The 17,022-nt window shown below is 38.2% G+C and overlaps 2 protein-coding genes across 2 annotated transcripts; both read right to left on the reverse strand.

Annotated features, from left to right (window-relative positions):
* Window positions 1-41: 41 nt before the first annotated feature.
* Window positions 42-13,341, reverse strand: LOC149038642 (uncharacterized). Its single transcript, XM_089184919.1, has 19 exons — window positions 13,182-13,341; window positions 12,676-12,848; window positions 11,775-11,949; window positions 10,994-11,185; window positions 9,143-9,373; window positions 8,732-8,770; window positions 8,297-8,464; window positions 7,543-7,692; window positions 6,615-6,833; window positions 5,678-5,917; window positions 4,799-5,001; window positions 4,115-4,308; window positions 3,306-3,484; window positions 3,022-3,183; window positions 2,667-2,800; window positions 2,052-2,194; window positions 1,408-1,505; window positions 657-831; window positions 42-430 (listed from the first exon to the last, which is right to left on the reverse strand). The coding sequence occupies exons 1-19, from the start codon at window positions 13,302-13,304 to the stop codon at window positions 342-344; spliced, it is 3,087 nt and encodes a 1,028-aa protein (XP_089041045.1). The 5' UTR covers window positions 13,305-13,341; the 3' UTR covers window positions 42-341.
* Window positions 13,342-14,227: 886 nt separating this feature from the next.
* Window positions 14,228-16,895, reverse strand: LOC149038643 (uncharacterized). The gene is made up of 5 exons (XM_089184169.1): window positions 16,691-16,895; window positions 16,213-16,239; window positions 14,794-14,946; window positions 14,525-14,561; window positions 14,228-14,357 (listed from the first exon to the last, which is right to left on the reverse strand). Exons 1-5 carry the CDS (start codon window positions 16,737-16,739, stop codon window positions 14,228-14,230), a joined length of 396 nt encoding a protein of 131 aa, XP_089040295.1. The 5' UTR covers window positions 16,740-16,895.
* Window positions 16,896-17,022: the final 127 nt, after the last annotated feature.

A 17,022-nucleotide genomic window follows, 5' to 3' on the forward strand; every position in this document is an offset into this window, starting at 1 on the left:
CATCCCAACTTTAAAATTTGCAATAAACTTGGACAACCACCTTTATTGTAAAAAATCTAGCTTTATTGTCGAGTTAATTACAAAACCCTTCCCAAATGGACGTTGCAATTTCATCGTTTTTGTATAATCGTTAATAATTAATATATCCAAGTCGTCATCACGTTTAATATAACAGTACCATACTTTCTCGTAATTTTGGATGTGAAACGAATACATTTTGTCACAGGAAAACAATGGATAGCTTGAGACCGTCTATGTATATTAAAATTTTGGAAAGGGATTACACAGAACTTTCACAGTGATCACAATGTCTCGATCAAACAGTAAAGACACGAGCCTTTTCAGTGAACTAATGAAACCATGGCAACAGGAGAAATCACCAAGGAAACAAACGTCGCAGTTACATGGTTGGAAGCGGAACAGGTTGCTCCTACAAGGGAGATAGAAGAAATAATCAGTCATTTCTTAAGTCTTGTGTTATTTCCCCACCTCCTACTCTCGCGTTTCTGTTTCCTTTCACTATATGCCTTCGCGCGACTTCCGTTTCTCATGCTTCTCGCGCTTTCACGTGACTCTCGCTTCTCATGCAACTTGCACACGCTTCTCGTGCAACTTGCACGCGCTTCTCGCGCTTTGCTTAAGCTGGGTAAACATACCTGAACATTCATCATCATCTTCGTCTGGTCCCCATGGATCTTCTTCATCTGGATCGCTGTTTATAACGCTCTTAATGGCCTCTTGTTGGGCCATTGTGAGGCTTTCTCTTTTAACCGAGCTAATGGCATGCACTTGAGGAGCCTGCATTGCTTTATACTGATCAGCTGAGAAAGACTGGGGAGAAGATAATGTCGTGAGCTAAGGCATCGTTCCGAAAATTTCATTACTTTTTCTTAAGCCTTAAACTCCCACGAGAGACCAAGACTGAATTTCTCATTACAATATCAATGCAATATCAACCAAACAAGTGAAAAGAATAAAGAGAAATATCAATTTGGGGATAAGAAGTTGATCCAATACTAAATTCTCTGAACAAACATTATAACAATTGCATGGTTGACGGTAAGGAGAATTACAAATTTGGTCTGGGAGTTAGGGGGTTCATGAATAAAGACACCAGAACCGAAAAATACTAGAACAACAAGAACATACAAGTATAAACAGCAGCTTGCCGAGAGACAGATTTTGGAAAGAAAAAGTGAGATGTAACTTTGCTTCTAATATTAAGTTTTGAAAAATTACTCGGTTTCAAATTAAGGACTTGTTTGTCATTACTAAAACAACTGAGTAAATCTCGTCTCATGTTCTTTAACCCCTTAGAGTGACATGCATCTAATTTCTTCATACAGTATCCCTCCTGAATTAACATTAGTCTTATACATGGTCTGCACACCGAAAAGTATTCTTAACCTGGAGTTGGGAGACACTCATGTCCTCAAACACTTCTGGCGGGATGACGTCCACCACTTCAGTTCGCAGCTTAGGGATGTCAGCGTTAGACAGAGCCTCTGTGTAGTGCAAGAAAAATCACTACTCTGACAGAAAACAAATTTAAATCACATCTGAATACAAGTCAAGATCGACTTTCGCTCTGCAAACGCAGGGCCGTAGAATTCGCTGTTCAGGGGTTTCATGCAGAGATGTTTGTTGCCAGTTTACCAGCAAGTCTGGATGTTGTCACTCCACTGTCTTTTACGTAGAAAGACTTTCAATCGAGTATCCAAAGTTAGGTAATCTGGGTTTGCGTTGATGTTGCTTCACTGTGCTCTGTGAATTGTCTGAAAAACTCGTGTAATCCGCGTGAATACCAGAAACTGGCATTTTTGACGGGAAGGATCAGCTTAATGTGAGGAAGCTCTTCTGTTTAAAAATTTCCCAAGTTTACTTTGAAAACTAATTTAATGGTAGATGAGCTTAAGGACTTAACTCAAATGGCCGGAAGATTCCGATCAAAAACAGAATTCTCTTTGGGAGAGCACTGTCCTAACTGTTAGTAAACGCCCTTTGTTGCAGGCCTACAATGTTTGTTCACTGTTTAGGATCACAGCACTTACTTAATGCTTTTCCCAGTTCACTAACTTGGTCCTTGTCCCATTCATTAGCGGCCTCCGTCCACACAGTTTCAGCTCTGTCAATGATTGCTTTGAGTTGATCACCAGACCAACCCTCGATCTTACTAAGCTGCCCCAGCGCCAGTCTTAAAAACATAATGTAAATCACTTTAGTATTCTGTTTGCCAAAAGGACAAAATTGCGGCTCAAATTGTATTACAAAACGCGAAAACAAAAAACTTAGTCCAGTGGAAAGATCCGGGGGGTACGGAGGGTCAGGAGGATCGGCAGGGTCCGCACCCCCCCCCCCTTCCCCCACCATCAGAATTGTTAATTTTTTAAAAATCACTTGTCTGACACCAAAATTCTTGCAACGACAGGATCGGATGTCTTTGTTCAATATGAAGTATAGAAAATTAATTTGTCTTGGATTACCGTTTATTAGTTTACTTGGGCTCCTTTACTCTAAATACTCATACTTATTCTCATACATACATACATACATACTTTACTCTAAATATTCACAAGAAGTCCAGCCAGCGTAAATACATAAAAAAAAGCTGAAGCTAAAGAGTTAAGATGGCTCCACAATCAAAGTTTCACCACCACAGTTATTACCTAAAAGCATTCTCTGGCATTTTCGAGATGTCTTCTTTGGTCAGACTGAGGGCTAACTGTCCCAGGCTCATGTAGACATTGTCGTCTTTGCTTTGCTTCAAGAATTCCCGAACTTTTGGCTTGAGACGATTCAGCTGTAAGGAAAAAAGAAAACACATAAACCTTTTAAAACCCAAAGGAGAATTTGGGCAACGATTGATGGAGAGGAACGTGCTTAAACCTCATCAAACAAAAACACCATGATTTACCATCAACACCATCACGTCTGACTAACGTCATACTATGAGGAAAAAAAGATCACAAGTTTTTTTTGTAACTGAAAGGGAATTAGAGTCCCAAACAAAAGAATATAAACCTGATCTTCACTCCATTCTTTCCATTTCCCCAGGGCAGCAATAATGTCAATGTTGTCCAAATTGAGTTTCTCAAGATCTTGCGGAGTCAGACCCAGTACGACTCGTCCCAACCTCTTAGCTAGCTGAGCAGTTAGCTTGGAAATGTCTCCATTGGTTACAACCTGCAAACATAAAAAAAAAAAAAATGGAACGCAAAGCAAACATCAAGGTGCCTTGACCAGACGCTTGGTCATTAACAAATGTTTCTCACTTAACATTTGAAAACTAAGCAACTGAGCCTTACTTCTTTTGCCTTTTCAGCTAACGCCTTAAGCGTTTCCATGTCAACATCGAAGTACTTTCCCCAGATCCCCACGGCCTCTTCGAAGGCTTCTTTACCAATGTTCTTAATGTCAGAGGTGTCCAGGCCCTTCACAAGAGAGCCCAGTCGACGTAGTTTGTCCCCAGTCCACTTTCCAGCATCTGCGATGAAGTTAAAAATAATAGAACACAGAATCTTTGTAGAGGGTGTTATGATTTTGAAAACCACAAGAACTACTTGAAACTTGGGAAGAAATAATGATTTTAAGAGTTAAAGCGGGGGCCACATAACGTATACCGCTAACTACACCACAACAATTACTAACACTGTTCATGAAAATGCGACCCAAGCAACAGGAAAGGAGTAGATTACAAGATCGGTTGCTTTAATTGTCAAGCCTCCTACAGATTTTTGAGGTGTCTCTGCTTGTATCAGCGCAGACTCTGAGACCAATCACACAATTTTTATAAAATGGTTACCACCACATTATTACAGTTTACATCTTGGAAGCGATTTCCAATTGAGTCATGGAACGAATCCAGGTTTATTTGGTTTTCCATCGTTTCGCCCTGTGATTAGTCTAGAAATCACGCATCACTAACTCAACCAATCATATGCAAAACGAAAACCAATCACGACTAAGTCAATCCCGATTTCCTGCGCTTGTTTTTACGCTGAGTTCTTATTCGCTCCTTGAGTTGTTCCGTTTCAGCAGTTGGGGTTACTTTCGTTTATGCTAAGTCTCAAGACACTTAAAAAGCGATCCGACAAAGTAACTGTCCATGCCATACCGCTCTCGTCCCATGCCTCTTTCGCCGCCTTGACGAGAGCCTCAGCCTGGGGCTTGCTGAACTCCAACTTGCCCAATTCGTCCAGCATTTCTTCCAAAGAATCCAGGTTAATACGCTCAAGGTCGCTTGGATCCAGGCCCACCGCAGCTGGGCCAAGATCGCGCCATTGATCACCAATCCACTCGGTAACATCACTGTCACAAAGCAAACGCAACAATATTCACCTTTATGATATCTCTCAGTTAGGACATGAGATATGAATAGTCAATGCAACTGGACTGTAAGCCACTGCACGGCCCGCTAAATTCAAAAGTTTGTTTGAATGGAAATCTTCCCCCTCTATTTGAATCTAGAGATATCAAATATCCTACTACCCTTGTTTTCTCAGTCCGTAACTTACAATACAGACCTCGAACTCAGTTAGTAAGAGTATGTTATAAGCTTCTAATTTGCCCTTAGGTGAATATCACAGAGGCTACATCAGGATTTCTTGAGACAAGGGAAAATTGCCTTGCGATTTACTTGTGTCAGTGTATCAAAGTAACTTTACCCGCGATATCTCACAGTAAGGCCGCGTTTACGGGTTTTGGACACAAGTCAATTTCTCCTGGATATCTGTACTCAGATCACGAGCCTTGACGTGTCACCGAATTTCTCAGGTTACTGCTTTTAAAATAGCCGCACCTCTTTTCGAAGTGTTGTTTGGCTAGCTTGGCTATTTCTTTCATCTTCTTTTCATCATATCCTTTGGCCCTAGCGATGTTATAGAGGTTGTCAATGAACGCATCTTTCGTTATTTTTCGAAGCGTTTTTCTGTCCAGTCCAGCTACGAGTAATCCAAGGTCTTCAATATGTGAAGAGTTCAGTATATCCACTCCTGTCTGATTCTAAACGGACGAAAGCAACAAATACGATCACATAAGAACACTTTGGACAACTCAATTTAGAACTGCGTAAATTTTGTTCCAGACAAGTGGCGGTTGTGGTTGTTAAGGAAACAGCTGCGGTTGTTTTTCGCGCGCCTGCTTCTTCCACCGTTTCTGCTGACAGACATTCTGGCACAGGGTACAAAGACGTTGGCGGTTACCATGCTATTTCAGGAACAGCAACAAATTGGATACATACCGTAGCCCTTTCTGGTATAATTGGGCGGGAAAATTGTTCCGTTAAGTATAGGTATGCGCAAGCACTAATTAGTCAAGAATTTTATCTTTACTTGCTATGATCACCCCGTGCGAGATGATTGTAACACTTTTTTTTGATAAATGACCATTTCCTTCCTTAATAATCGAGTTCCAACATTAAAGAAAAACCTACATTTTTGTAATACATGCGCGCTAAAGTTAACCTCAAATTGCATGACTGTACATGTATGTTCAGTAAGGTTGCGCAATGCAACAGCGAGGATGACATAGGCTCGATTTCCGCCGCTCTCTCGTGTTCGGTCTTGAGGAGGAACGCAGGCTCATTCCCGAACAGCGGCTGGTAATCGCGCCTAGAATGACACGCCTTGGTTCGAAGGGGTTAAGCCACAAACATATATTCTCTCTTTTAAATATTTACCTTGAAAAGCTCCACAGCCAAGAAAGCCCTGGCCTTGAGCTTGTCTTCTGGCAATCCAGTTTGTTCTCCCAGCCGGCGAATGGCTGTAAGTAAGATTTTCTCAGGTAATCTCTTTAGTTCTTCTTGTGCAAGGCCTCGTAAGAACGTACCAAGTGAGTTGATATCAACGTCAGTGAAATTCGAGAAGTCAAGATCTTCCATTTCCCAGTATTCACGCAGACGTTTCAACACCATAACAATCTTGCAAAAAAAAAAAACAAAGGAAAATTTCTTTTACTCCATCTGTTCTTTTAAACTTGGCAATTTGTAATTTACTAAGTTTTAAAACCAAACTGACTACCCCAAGGGTTAACCAGGTTACCTAGCAATAACTTCTTTGCTTTCCTTCTTGATGAAAATTCCAAGAAGTGAGGCCAAGGAAAAAAACTCAGAGAAAAGAAGTTTGCTTAAGAGTTGCACAATCAAAGAAAGGTTTCCAATCTAAAACTTTGGAGCCATCTTTTAGAGACTGATGAACTGTGCTGCAAAAATGAAGCTTTCATTTAAATGGACATACACATAGACTGCTTTAAGTTAGATGAACCACATCGTAAAACACACAACACCAAACGCATGAAAGTTTTGCCCAGAAACACACAATGGTTTGAGCCACATATGTAAAATTACCTTGCCCTGCTAAACAACATGAAACCAAGCTTAGAACCTTTCATTTGAATGGTGACCCACAAACAGACAAACTGAATAACTTGAACCACCTTGTACAGTATATTTATATATGTGATAAACAAAACCACAAGAAAGTACTGCTCGTCTGCTTTCATTGGAATTTATAACTGTCATTCGTGGATCTATACAGCATATTAAACAGCACTCCACCTACCCTTACCTCAGAATCAAACGACAGAATACTGACATTTATTTCAAAGTTATCCCTTACCTGACCTCGATCCCAGTCCTTCTCTTTTCCCAACACGTCAATGACGTCTTCAATTCCCCTGATGGGCAGATCACGCAACTCTTCCTTAGCAATACCAAGTGCAATGTGACCAAGCCTCTTCATGTTCAAAAATCCCCAGTTTGGTGAATCAGAATCATCTGCATCGGTGCCATTGAAGTCTCCCCATTTCGTCCTGATTTTCTTCATAAGGGTTAGTGTCTGAGTGACCAAATCAAAAGACAAAATAGTAGGAAAAGAATTCAAAGAAGAAAAGGAGTTTTTAACTATTTTCCTAGACTTGGCTAGTGCATCAAACTCACACAACAACAGGTTCTTAAGGAAGCCCTTCCCATTGTCATCTCACACCTTCCTTCATTCGGGAGTTTTACTGGATACAAGCTCACTATCAGGGAAATCTGTCTCCAAAATGCTCCATTTAGGAGATATAAAATTACTCCTAGTTGCTTCATCACAGAGGAAATAGAAACATACATCTGTCAATTTTTACCACTTAGCTCTTGTAAAAGCTTGCTGCACTTAAAATTTAACGATACAAAGTGGAATAAATTAAGCGCTGACATGTAAGGACCAGCATGACTTCCTTCTGATCCATGGTTTGATTAGAGTGATTTAGAATTACTTAATAAGTGGATCTGGCAGTAGAGAAATAAGGCGACTGACAATGTTCTTTAGTGTTCTGAGGTCATTATGGGTGCAGGGAGGGGAAAGGGGGTATGCCACATGTGGGAACATCCTGTGTATCCCTTAGGGATACCCTGTGTACCCCCCTAAGGATATCCTGCATACCCCTTGGAGATATCCTGTGTACCCCCTTGGGATATGCTGCATACCCCCTTGGGATATCCTGTGTACCCTGCAGAAATCCTGCAAAAGCTTTTAAACATTGTGTTAAGTCTCTTGTAAATACCTTTGTCTTGTCCCAGGGAAGAACTCCCAGTTTATCCAGATTGTTAATGACTTCATCAACACTTTCTGCATCAACTTCTCCACGACTCAGAGCAACAGCAAAATCTCCAAGCTGTGCAATATTCTTTCCAACTGATGGATCTTTCTCAAACTTAAGGGTTATAAAAACATGCTTATAAACTGCTGAAACTCTAAGAAGTAATTCACATGTAACTTCTGCTCATGACATCATAAAATTTTCCAGTACACAGGTAATACACAAAGACACAGTTGAAAGTTGAGAGATGTTATTATGAAATAAAATCACTTCTCCTTAAAAGAGATAAAACAAAAGTGCATCATTGCCTGCCATAGGGCATATTAAATTTTGGAGTCTAAGGTTTCAACTGGATCAATTTTAAAGAAAGATTTAATTTGTTTGGTCACAAGTGTGGCATGAAAAAACCCCGAGTGCTTTGAAAAACATCAGACACCAAGTCTTTGGATTTCATGCCCAGTCGTTCTATCTCAGAGCTACAGAGAATTGGATGGTATGTAAGAGTGAAGGAAATTGCTTAGTTCAAATGAGACAAGCAACTTGCCTACTGCTACACTATACATGTAGGATCAGAGTGGTTTAACTAAAATAATTTTTAAATATCAATGAAAATAGCGCAAAGATAAATGGTGACATAACAAATTTCATCTTTCTCTATTAGTTGATGGAGCTCACAATTTACCATGTATTTTAATCTATGTATTATTATGCCACTGACCTTTTTAATGAACTCTCTAAGAACTGGCATGGCAACGTCTTTTGCAACCTTCATCTCTGGGAAAGAGGCAAAGACAACTGCTTGTGTCATTTTGCCGACATCCGAAGACAAGAAACCGTCAATAGCCTTGGCAAGATTTATTACATCATCTTTGTCCAATTTGGACAACTGCAAATTATCAAAGTTTACAGGGGATTGAATTTTCATTCCTGCATGATTATAATAAAATTGTATTAATTATTACCAGTATTAGGTCAAGTATAATTGTTAATATAAGTAATACTGAACTTACACGATGTTTTCAAAATGCATGCTTGTACATGACTTTGTACCAATGGTACCGTTATATCTGAAGACAAATCTGACTAAATGTTATACCATATGACACAAGTACTGGTAGGTATACCATATGACTATACTGAGAAGTTAACTTACGTCAATAGAACTTTTCAGTTTTTCCACAATCTCTTGAGCCTAAAAACAAATTATGTCAGAAGTTTTCATTTGTTACTTAGTAAGTGCTTAGAGCACATGATAAATTACATGCTTGAAGGAAGTAAATACAAAATTCCTTACCAAATAGCATATTGGACAAAAAGTAATTACACGTTTAACTTTTGATGCTGATGACTCGCTATAGGCAGAGTAGGCAGAGGGGGAGGGGTTAAGGGAGAAACAGGCATCCTTACCCTCCCCAGTTGTGTCCTTGCTACTGTGAATTCCACCTCACTTACAGAGTATGCATGTTTTCACTGGAAATTCTTCCTGCATATTGCTTGAATGCAACATCAGAAGCATTCAAAGTAACCAGGAGAGGGGACATTTTCTTTTAATTTTCACATATACCTGATCGAGATCAAATTCTATCCCCTTTAAAAATTGCAGAGAGTCTTTCACAACTTGTGCTCCAATCTGCTTGAGCTCAGAGGGCAGAAGTCCTGTGATAATATTTCCCAGTTCTTTGATATTATCTTTGTTCCACTTGTCTGGAGAGCCAAGGACATCAACTGCTTTAGCTGCCAACACCCGTAGTTGTCCCTCATTCAGGTTCAGATTACCAAGTGTGTCCTTTATGGCCTACAAAACAAGTAACTGTATATATAAGCACACAGACTCGCACACTGCTACACCATCTGATATTTAATACTGTCACAGGATTGTGGTTGCATATATATTCATGTAAAACACTTGCACCATAGCAACATTCCACAATCATGCTTTTGTTCTGTTGTGCTCTCACATATAGTAATGTTGTTACTGTGACACAATATTTAAGTAACAGATTCAATCCACTCTATGTATCTAATTACCATGTAATGCTGCTAAAGTCCATTACCACCATCTATAACAAGAGTTTAACCCTTCACACCCAAGATCTCATTGGTAATTTTCCTTAATGCTAGCTAAACAATTCATAGGACTTTATCTCAGAGGATTTGGTATTGGATCAACTAATAATTCCCTAATTGACATTTTTTGATATTCTCATCACTTGTGTGCTTGATACTGTAAGGAGAAATTCTGTCTTGGTCACCCATGGGAGTAAAAGGGATAAGCCTTAAAAACCCTAATATCCGACTGCAAATTCTTTATACTGTTCTCTAAGACACCTCCCATGGCACTGCCTAGAAGGATTTGTTTTACAATCAAGAGCTTCCTTAAATGGCCATTGGTTTCCTCATTTTGATGATCTTAATGTTTGATTTAGTAATGATACTGTAGAGAGTACATGTGTTTAAATAGTAGCTTCCTAAAGGAGTTACGCAGTTTGGCTACTGACTTGCAAAGGATCAAAGTTACACACTAGTTGAATCAATAAAGGTATCATTGTAGGTGGATTTTGCAGAAAATTTTGCAAAATAATTCATTTGCTTTATGAACTGATTAGACTGAGACAAATGTTTTGTTAAAATAATACATTAAAAACTTATAAGTTAAACAGGGTATAAAAAGGAAAAAACAAGCCAAATCTAGTAATTACATTGAATTTTTCATATCTGAACACATTGTTTGAGGGTAACTTGTGAGAAGTCATTTCTGGTGTCATTTGCACCCCAATAATTGGAATGTTAATTATTAACAACAAAGAAGGGTACCAATTTGAAATTAACCAGTGATTCTGATGATTCCTTTTCATACCATGGCATAATTCTACTACCAAGAACATTTACAAGATGCCCTGATTTCTGACTATTGGCTTTTGGAATATGTATTGGCTGATTAGATTTGAATTTGATTAGATTTTAGATTTAAATTTCTGCCGTCTGTCGGCCAACTGTCGGCTGACAAACGGCCGACAGTCGGCTGGCTGTCGGCTGACAGACGACCAACTGTCGGCTGACTGTCGGCCGACAGTTGACCGACAGTCGGCCGACAGGTTTTTTGGGGAGCTCTTCTTCACAATTACCAGATTTCCTCTTCAAGTGCCCAAGTAAAACTGACTAGTGTCTAACATCTCCTTACAACATCACCACCATTAATATTACACATTAAGGTCATAAAAATAGAGGAAATGATCACCAACTAAAGAAGCTCTTGATTGTTAATCTAATTCTCCTTGTCAGCACCTTAGGAATGTATAGAGAACAGTATGGAGAATATGTATACTTATGTTTGGGTGTACAGGGTGCAGGTGCCTTTCCAGTCATCACAATTGAACTACCAAGTATATAAGGCACTAACAATCAGCCATTGTACCTGGAACTGTTCCTTTGACAGAGACTTCAGATCCTGAATGTTCAAGTTTCCTAGCAGCTTTCCGAGTTTCTGTAACTGTGCTGTACTCCAAGTCTTTATGTCTTTCCACTCTTCTTTGAGCTTATTGATTAAAACTTTGGCTTGAGGAAAGGTGAAGTCATGTTTAACAAGTTCATCAATAGCTTTGGTTATCTATTTGGTTCAATTTAAATGCAAAAAAAGGAACAGGAATAAGTTTGATAGCAAGAGTGGAAATTCTCATTAGAGAAATTTGCAACTGAGTGTCTAAAAGTGCACTCATGCTTCAAGTTTAAATGAATTAGTTTAAATAACAAAAATTTATTATTAGAGCATTTGAATGTCAGTGGAGAAAACTCATTTGCTAAAAACATGCAAATGTCATTAAAATGACAAGGTCTCTCTACACCACAGTTATAGAATCAAAATAACAACAAAAACAACAACAATTTTAAATCATCAGTCACCTTGCTTGAGACTTTTTACCACAAAAAATTTTCACACAAACATACAATCATAGTCTACTCCTTTGCAGGCAGTGACCGGTAAAAATTACTGCCTGTAGTACCTCTTACCACTGCCTAGAACTGCTTGGAATTCTCAAAAATTCAACAGGTAAAAGGATTGCTCTCCCAGTCTGAATATGTCCTTCACCTGTTGTGTTTAAAATGTGGCAGAGCACTGTAGTCATGCATTCCCCAGGCAATCAATACCCATTATGAAATCCTGCCTAAACACTAGGACACTACATCAAAATACTTACCCCATCAGATGCTAGTTTTAGTATGTCCCTAACAGGAAGTGCCTCCAGCAGATTACACATTTTTGCAAGAACTTTGTCATCCCAACTGTCCACCTCTCCAAAGGCTTTCTTTGCAGGAATCATAAGAGCAGTCTTCTGGTCATTGTCAAACTTTGCTGTGCAAATGTGGCTTACTCTGACAGAAAACCAAAATCAACAATCTTCATGAGCATTAACAGCTGCAGGAAAAAAATCCTAGTTTTTGTCAGGATACAAACAAACTCCAAAAGAGCCTAGCTAGAAAACATAAAATGTACAATAGTTTTTTCTTTCATGAATTTTCACATCTCTTTATAAATACTCTCAAGATGATTTATTTTTTCAAACAATGTTTTTCAGAGTAGGGTCTACATAGATCTGAAGAATATAGAGTACCAGCCATAGATTGAGGAGTTTTAACTACTGTGCTGCTTGTCGGCATTGGATCAGGAGGTCATTTGATCATGCATTGCCAAGTGTAGCATACAAGTTTGCAGCTGTTCATGTGTTTTACAAGCAAATTCAGATTAATAAACATTAATTTACAAGTTCAGAGTAGGAAAAAATAAGTCAACCCTTTAGCTCCCGCGAGTGACCAATACAGAATTTCTCTTTTCAATACCAATACAATATCAAGCAGACAGGTGATAAGAATAAAGAAAAATATCAATTAGGAGATTATAACTTGATCCAATACCAAATTCTCATAACTAACATATCACAAGAACTGTATGGCAGACAGTAAGGAGAATTACTAGTGAGATCTTGGGAGTGAAAGGTTTAAATAAATGCAGATCTACAATAATTATTGTAAATGTCTAACAATTTGTGACCAATACAATACACAATCATAATTTAGTTCAAACTCTGTGATTATATTTACCCTTGATCAAAAACATCTCCAGCTAACTCTGCTAGTTCACTTGGTTCAAATCCAGCCAACAATTGCTTCATGTTTTCTAATGCCTTGACGGTCCACTGACGGACGTTATCACCAAATTTGCGATAAGCAGCTTGGCTCAGAGTAGCCAGTTGCTCGCGATCCCATTCCTTACTCTATAAGAAAAACAGTACCATACATGAATATATAAGCAATATTTGCAGTAATGAACACTAAAACATTGTGAAAATAAGGCCTGTGTGAGGGAAAAAAAAAAAAAAAAAATGATTTGAACCCATGACCACTGCAATACCACTGCACTGGTATCACAGAAGTCTTGGGTTCAGATCCCCTAACTGCTTATAGTGTTTATTACTGCAAAGATTGCTTCTACATTAAAAAAGCTATAAAATAATTATTCTAAAGGCATAAATGAAGGTTGATGAAATTTCCACAGGAGCACTTAAATAATTGTACCAAATCCCATTAATTTCCCTTGTAAAACTTACAGCAACTTTGTCAACATTGGCAAAAAATGCATCCGGGTTCATGTGCGAGATGAGCTTCTTTAAATTCTGTGATGTGAACTTTGTGAGACGATCAACAATTCCACCAAACTGGTAACTTGTCATGCCACTTAGACTATCCTGCAAAGCAAGAAGAGGATCTTATCTAAGAAAACATTAGGGAACTGATCAACATTCAGAATTACACCTACTGTATACTACTGAGGTATATGCAAATGGTTTCTGACCAGCCTTGAAATCATACCATACCCAGCATGAATAAGGTGGAAGAGAATTTTAACTCATCAACATCAGATGAGCAACCAATGAGTGAAGATGAGATGAGTGAAGAACTGACCCAGCAGGTAACCATGGAGGACCTGTGGAAGGCATCCACTGGAGTGCCATGCCAAGTGTCTAAAAATTTGTGTTTATAATGGTTAATGATAGCACCACCCCCCCTGCTACCTTCTGCAAGGGACTAGCATCCTATCCAGGGATGGGGAAATGATTATAGTCCCTTCCTGCTGGGGAAAATAAGATAAACTCCCACTGGATGGGCTTCTTGGCTTGAGTGCAGACTTTATGTTGCCTCCAGGGTTGTACAGGGTCAAGGGTGGTAAATCCCCAACAGCCTCTGAGGTTAATTTGACTGTACCTTACTATGTCAAATAGACATTGAGAGTCATTTTTGTGTCAAGTTCAACATAGCCTTAATTTCATTTTGCAGTGGTCTGGTTAATTTTTTCCTCTGAACAAAACTGTACTGAAATTCAAAGCACTTGAGAGTGCCTGTCTTATCATTGCCAGTTCTTCCCATTCAGAAGCAAGGGATGTCTGATACTATAGTTCAGTTGTTTGTGTAAGGACAAGCAGCTATCTGTGGCTGACCTTTTTTTTTTTTTTTAACCTATTCCCCCTTCACAAATTACTAAAGGACTAGTATTTGGGTTGATCAAATACCTCAGCTGATAAGTTGTAAGTCTATCAGCATTAAGATTTTTTGTCTTCAGGTTTAATGTGAAGAAAGCAAAGCACATAAAATACATTTACCTCCAAGAGGACAGCAGGTCCTGTGGAACACTCCTAAGCTCATCAAGTGTGGCTTTTGCAAATTCTTTTGCATCTGATAATTTTGCCTGCAGGCTTGCTGAGAGCTTGTCAAAGCTTTTCTTTATTCTGGTTTTCAGATAGAGGTGATTAAAAGAACCAAATAAATGTTATCAATGAAACATTTCCCTACTAACTACAATACCCAACTGAAACCACCCACGTTATTTAATATGTATCTTAAACACTATATTGTGTGCATGAACAACTGTCAATTGAGTACAGCAGAAACTTACGATTGAGTCAGTTCTTGGCCAAACAGTTTCACGTAATCTGATTTACAAGAAGATGCAAAAAGAATAAATTAGTGATTCTAAATGCAAAGTTTATCATTTCAGCCCAGGTGTAAGAGTAAATACATTATAGTGTGCGGAGATTGTTCTGTGAGAGTGATACTGAGGTTTTGTTGCTTATAGTCTCCCTGTCAGGTTGTCAAAATGTCTATCATTAACTTTTTTCCTTCCTAGGACCCATCATAACCACTTATTAGGAAAATTATACTTACTGATTTTATTCTGAACTTCGCATGTTGCGACTTTGGCATAGTATTTATGTGTACATTTCCATCTCGTTATTGACCAGAAGGGTTGGCTTCCAACTCCGCACAGGAAATGACATTCCGATGGGATGTTCAATTGAGTACAGCAGTTGGTATTATCTATATGAATAGAAGAGATGTCATGCACTGAATCAGAAATACTAGTTTCATTTTCATTCATTGTTGTTAGAAATTATATCCGAAAAGTCAACTAAGAGTATGTTTTGCTGTGGTCTAGTTAATTTTTTCCTCTGATCAAAAATGTAATGAAATTCAGGACACTTGAAAGTACTTCTTTTATTATTGCCAGTTATTCCCATTACTAGGAAGGAGTGAAAACATGGAATCCATTTGTTTCCATCAAAATATGGACAAATACAGTCCAATATCAGCATAAAAAATTATTGGCAACACATACATGTACTTCAAGCAAGAAATGCTATGGATATGTACGTGGTGTTAAATGTTTTTATTACACTCATTTTGAAATCATTGGTGGTCCCTGTAATCTGATTGGCTCTAATTGGTGTGATTTACTCATGAATTTTTTTTTGAATCACATCTTTTCCCCAGGCAATGAGGAGGCTTCACTAAAAACAAAACAGCCAATTAGATTTCAAGGCTTGTTTAAAGTAACTAATCAAATTGCAAGAAAGTGAAAGACAAAGAGTATCATGTGGCAAATTTTGCAACTTTTGTTTTCAAAACTCTTATTTTTTGCCCTAAGAAATGGATGAATTTATTTTCAAACCAGCTCAGTACTACATCAATAAAATATTTGAACTGACCAAATCCTGAATTTGGGTGATTTCAAAATGGATGTAATAAAGTGGTAATTGAACCTCATGTCATGCAATTTTGGTTTGAAATCATACTTGTGATTTAAAATCGAACTCGCACAGTTACATGCTCATTCGATTTTGAAATCACGTGTATGATTTCAGCCCAAATTGTACTCCACTCAGCTCAATTACCATTCAGGGTCAGCCAGGGGGGTTAGTGGAATACCAATATACCCGAAAAAAAATCGACAAAATACCCCAAAATACCCCAAATTCCTCCAAATATACCCAAAAATAATCGAAGCTTTGAATACTTTATACCTGAAATTCAAAGAAAGTGATATACTGAATACCCATATTTAAGCTGCAATATACCCGATTTAAAACGCCCCTGAATACTGAATACCCAAAAACCCTGGCCAACCCTGACCATTATAAATTAAAAAAGTTATGCAGAAAGAGACTGTAATTATGCATGGCAACCCAAGGCAAACAGTTAGCAACAAAGTTTATCCTTTTAAAAAAATACAAAATATAACTCTTGTAAGAGACAGTTCATAATATGTACAAGTTATTACTCATGCATTCGTGCATATTAACTCACCCCCAACTGCTGCGGAACTTAGAAGCACTGCGATATAAACAAAAAATTGTTAGTGAACATGTACTGTAATTATATAGAAAACATTAATCTCAAAATTGATTTTAAATGAAATTTTACAATTAAAGCACTCACATTAAATTACAGCATACACATTAAATACATGGTGAGTGGCAAAAAATCAGCTAGACTTACAAGAAATCAATTACACCATTTGGGCGTTTTATTTCCGCGAAGATATTTTCATGCGTGTTTCAACTTACTTAAATCACTTTGGATATAAATAGCTAGCTTACGAGCTATGAAATCGGAGAGAAACCTTGACGGTTGAAGTTTATCAATACCTTCTACATAGCTGCGAGTATTGCACGCTGTAAGAATCCCTCCCACCTCCAGAGTAATAAGATATTTTTTCAAATGAGACATATAATTATCGATGTTTGAGTTTTTTGATCTGCATACAAGAAAGATAAAACCTTACCAACAAAAAGAACACTTAAAACAAGTGTAAGCAAACGAGAGAAGTCCATCTTAACTGAAGAATGGTTGGTAGCAGACTGAAAGTTGCACTCGCAGCGCTTGCTAAAATAGTCCCAAAATAACTATGATGATGTCTGTGTTATGTCTGAATCAGCCATATATGGAAGTACACAGGACAAAGGATAAGCTGTCACGAACGAAATGCGAAAGAAAACTGCTCTCAGTTGGCGTTCTTTTACTACATTCTTCCGTGCAGTAACTTTCTTCGACGTTGGCTCACGTTTTTAGGAATAATGATAAATGATGGACTAGGAAATTCGTGACAAGTATTGA

The sequence above is a fragment of the Pocillopora damicornis genome, chromosome 10 (assembly GCF_964200805.1).
Source record: "Pocillopora damicornis chromosome 10, jaPocDami1.2, whole genome shotgun sequence".
Classification (NCBI taxonomy): Eukaryota; Metazoa; Cnidaria; class Anthozoa; order Scleractinia; family Pocilloporidae; genus Pocillopora; species Pocillopora damicornis.

Excerpts from the sequence above, each read along its gene's own strand:
- LOC149038642 (XM_089184919.1), bottom strand. The coding sequence starts at position 13,304 with ATGACAAGTTACCAGTTTGGTGGAATTGTTGATCGTCTCACAAAGTTC. Across the intron at positions 11,950-12,675 it reads GGAGATGTTTTTGATCAAGG|AGTAAGCCACATTTGCACAG; the intron begins GTAAATATAATC and ends GTTTTCTGTCAG. Across the intron at positions 832-1,407 it reads TGAGTGTCTCCCAACTCCAG|TCTTTCTCAGCTGATCAGTA; the intron begins GTTAAGAATACT and ends TCTTCTCCCCAG.
- LOC149038643 (XM_089184169.1), bottom strand. The coding sequence starts at position 16,739 with ATGGACTTCTCTCGTTTGCTTACACTTGTTTTAAGTGTTCTTTTTGTT. Across the intron at positions 16,240-16,690 it reads TTTAAGTGTTCTTTTTGTTG|TGCTTCTAAGTTCCGCAGCA; the intron begins GTAAGGTTTTAT and ends TTTATATCGCAG. Across the intron at positions 14,562-14,793 it reads CGAAGTTCAGAATAAAATCA|ATTACGTGAAACTGTTTGGC; the intron begins GTAAGTATAATT and ends CTTGTAAATCAG.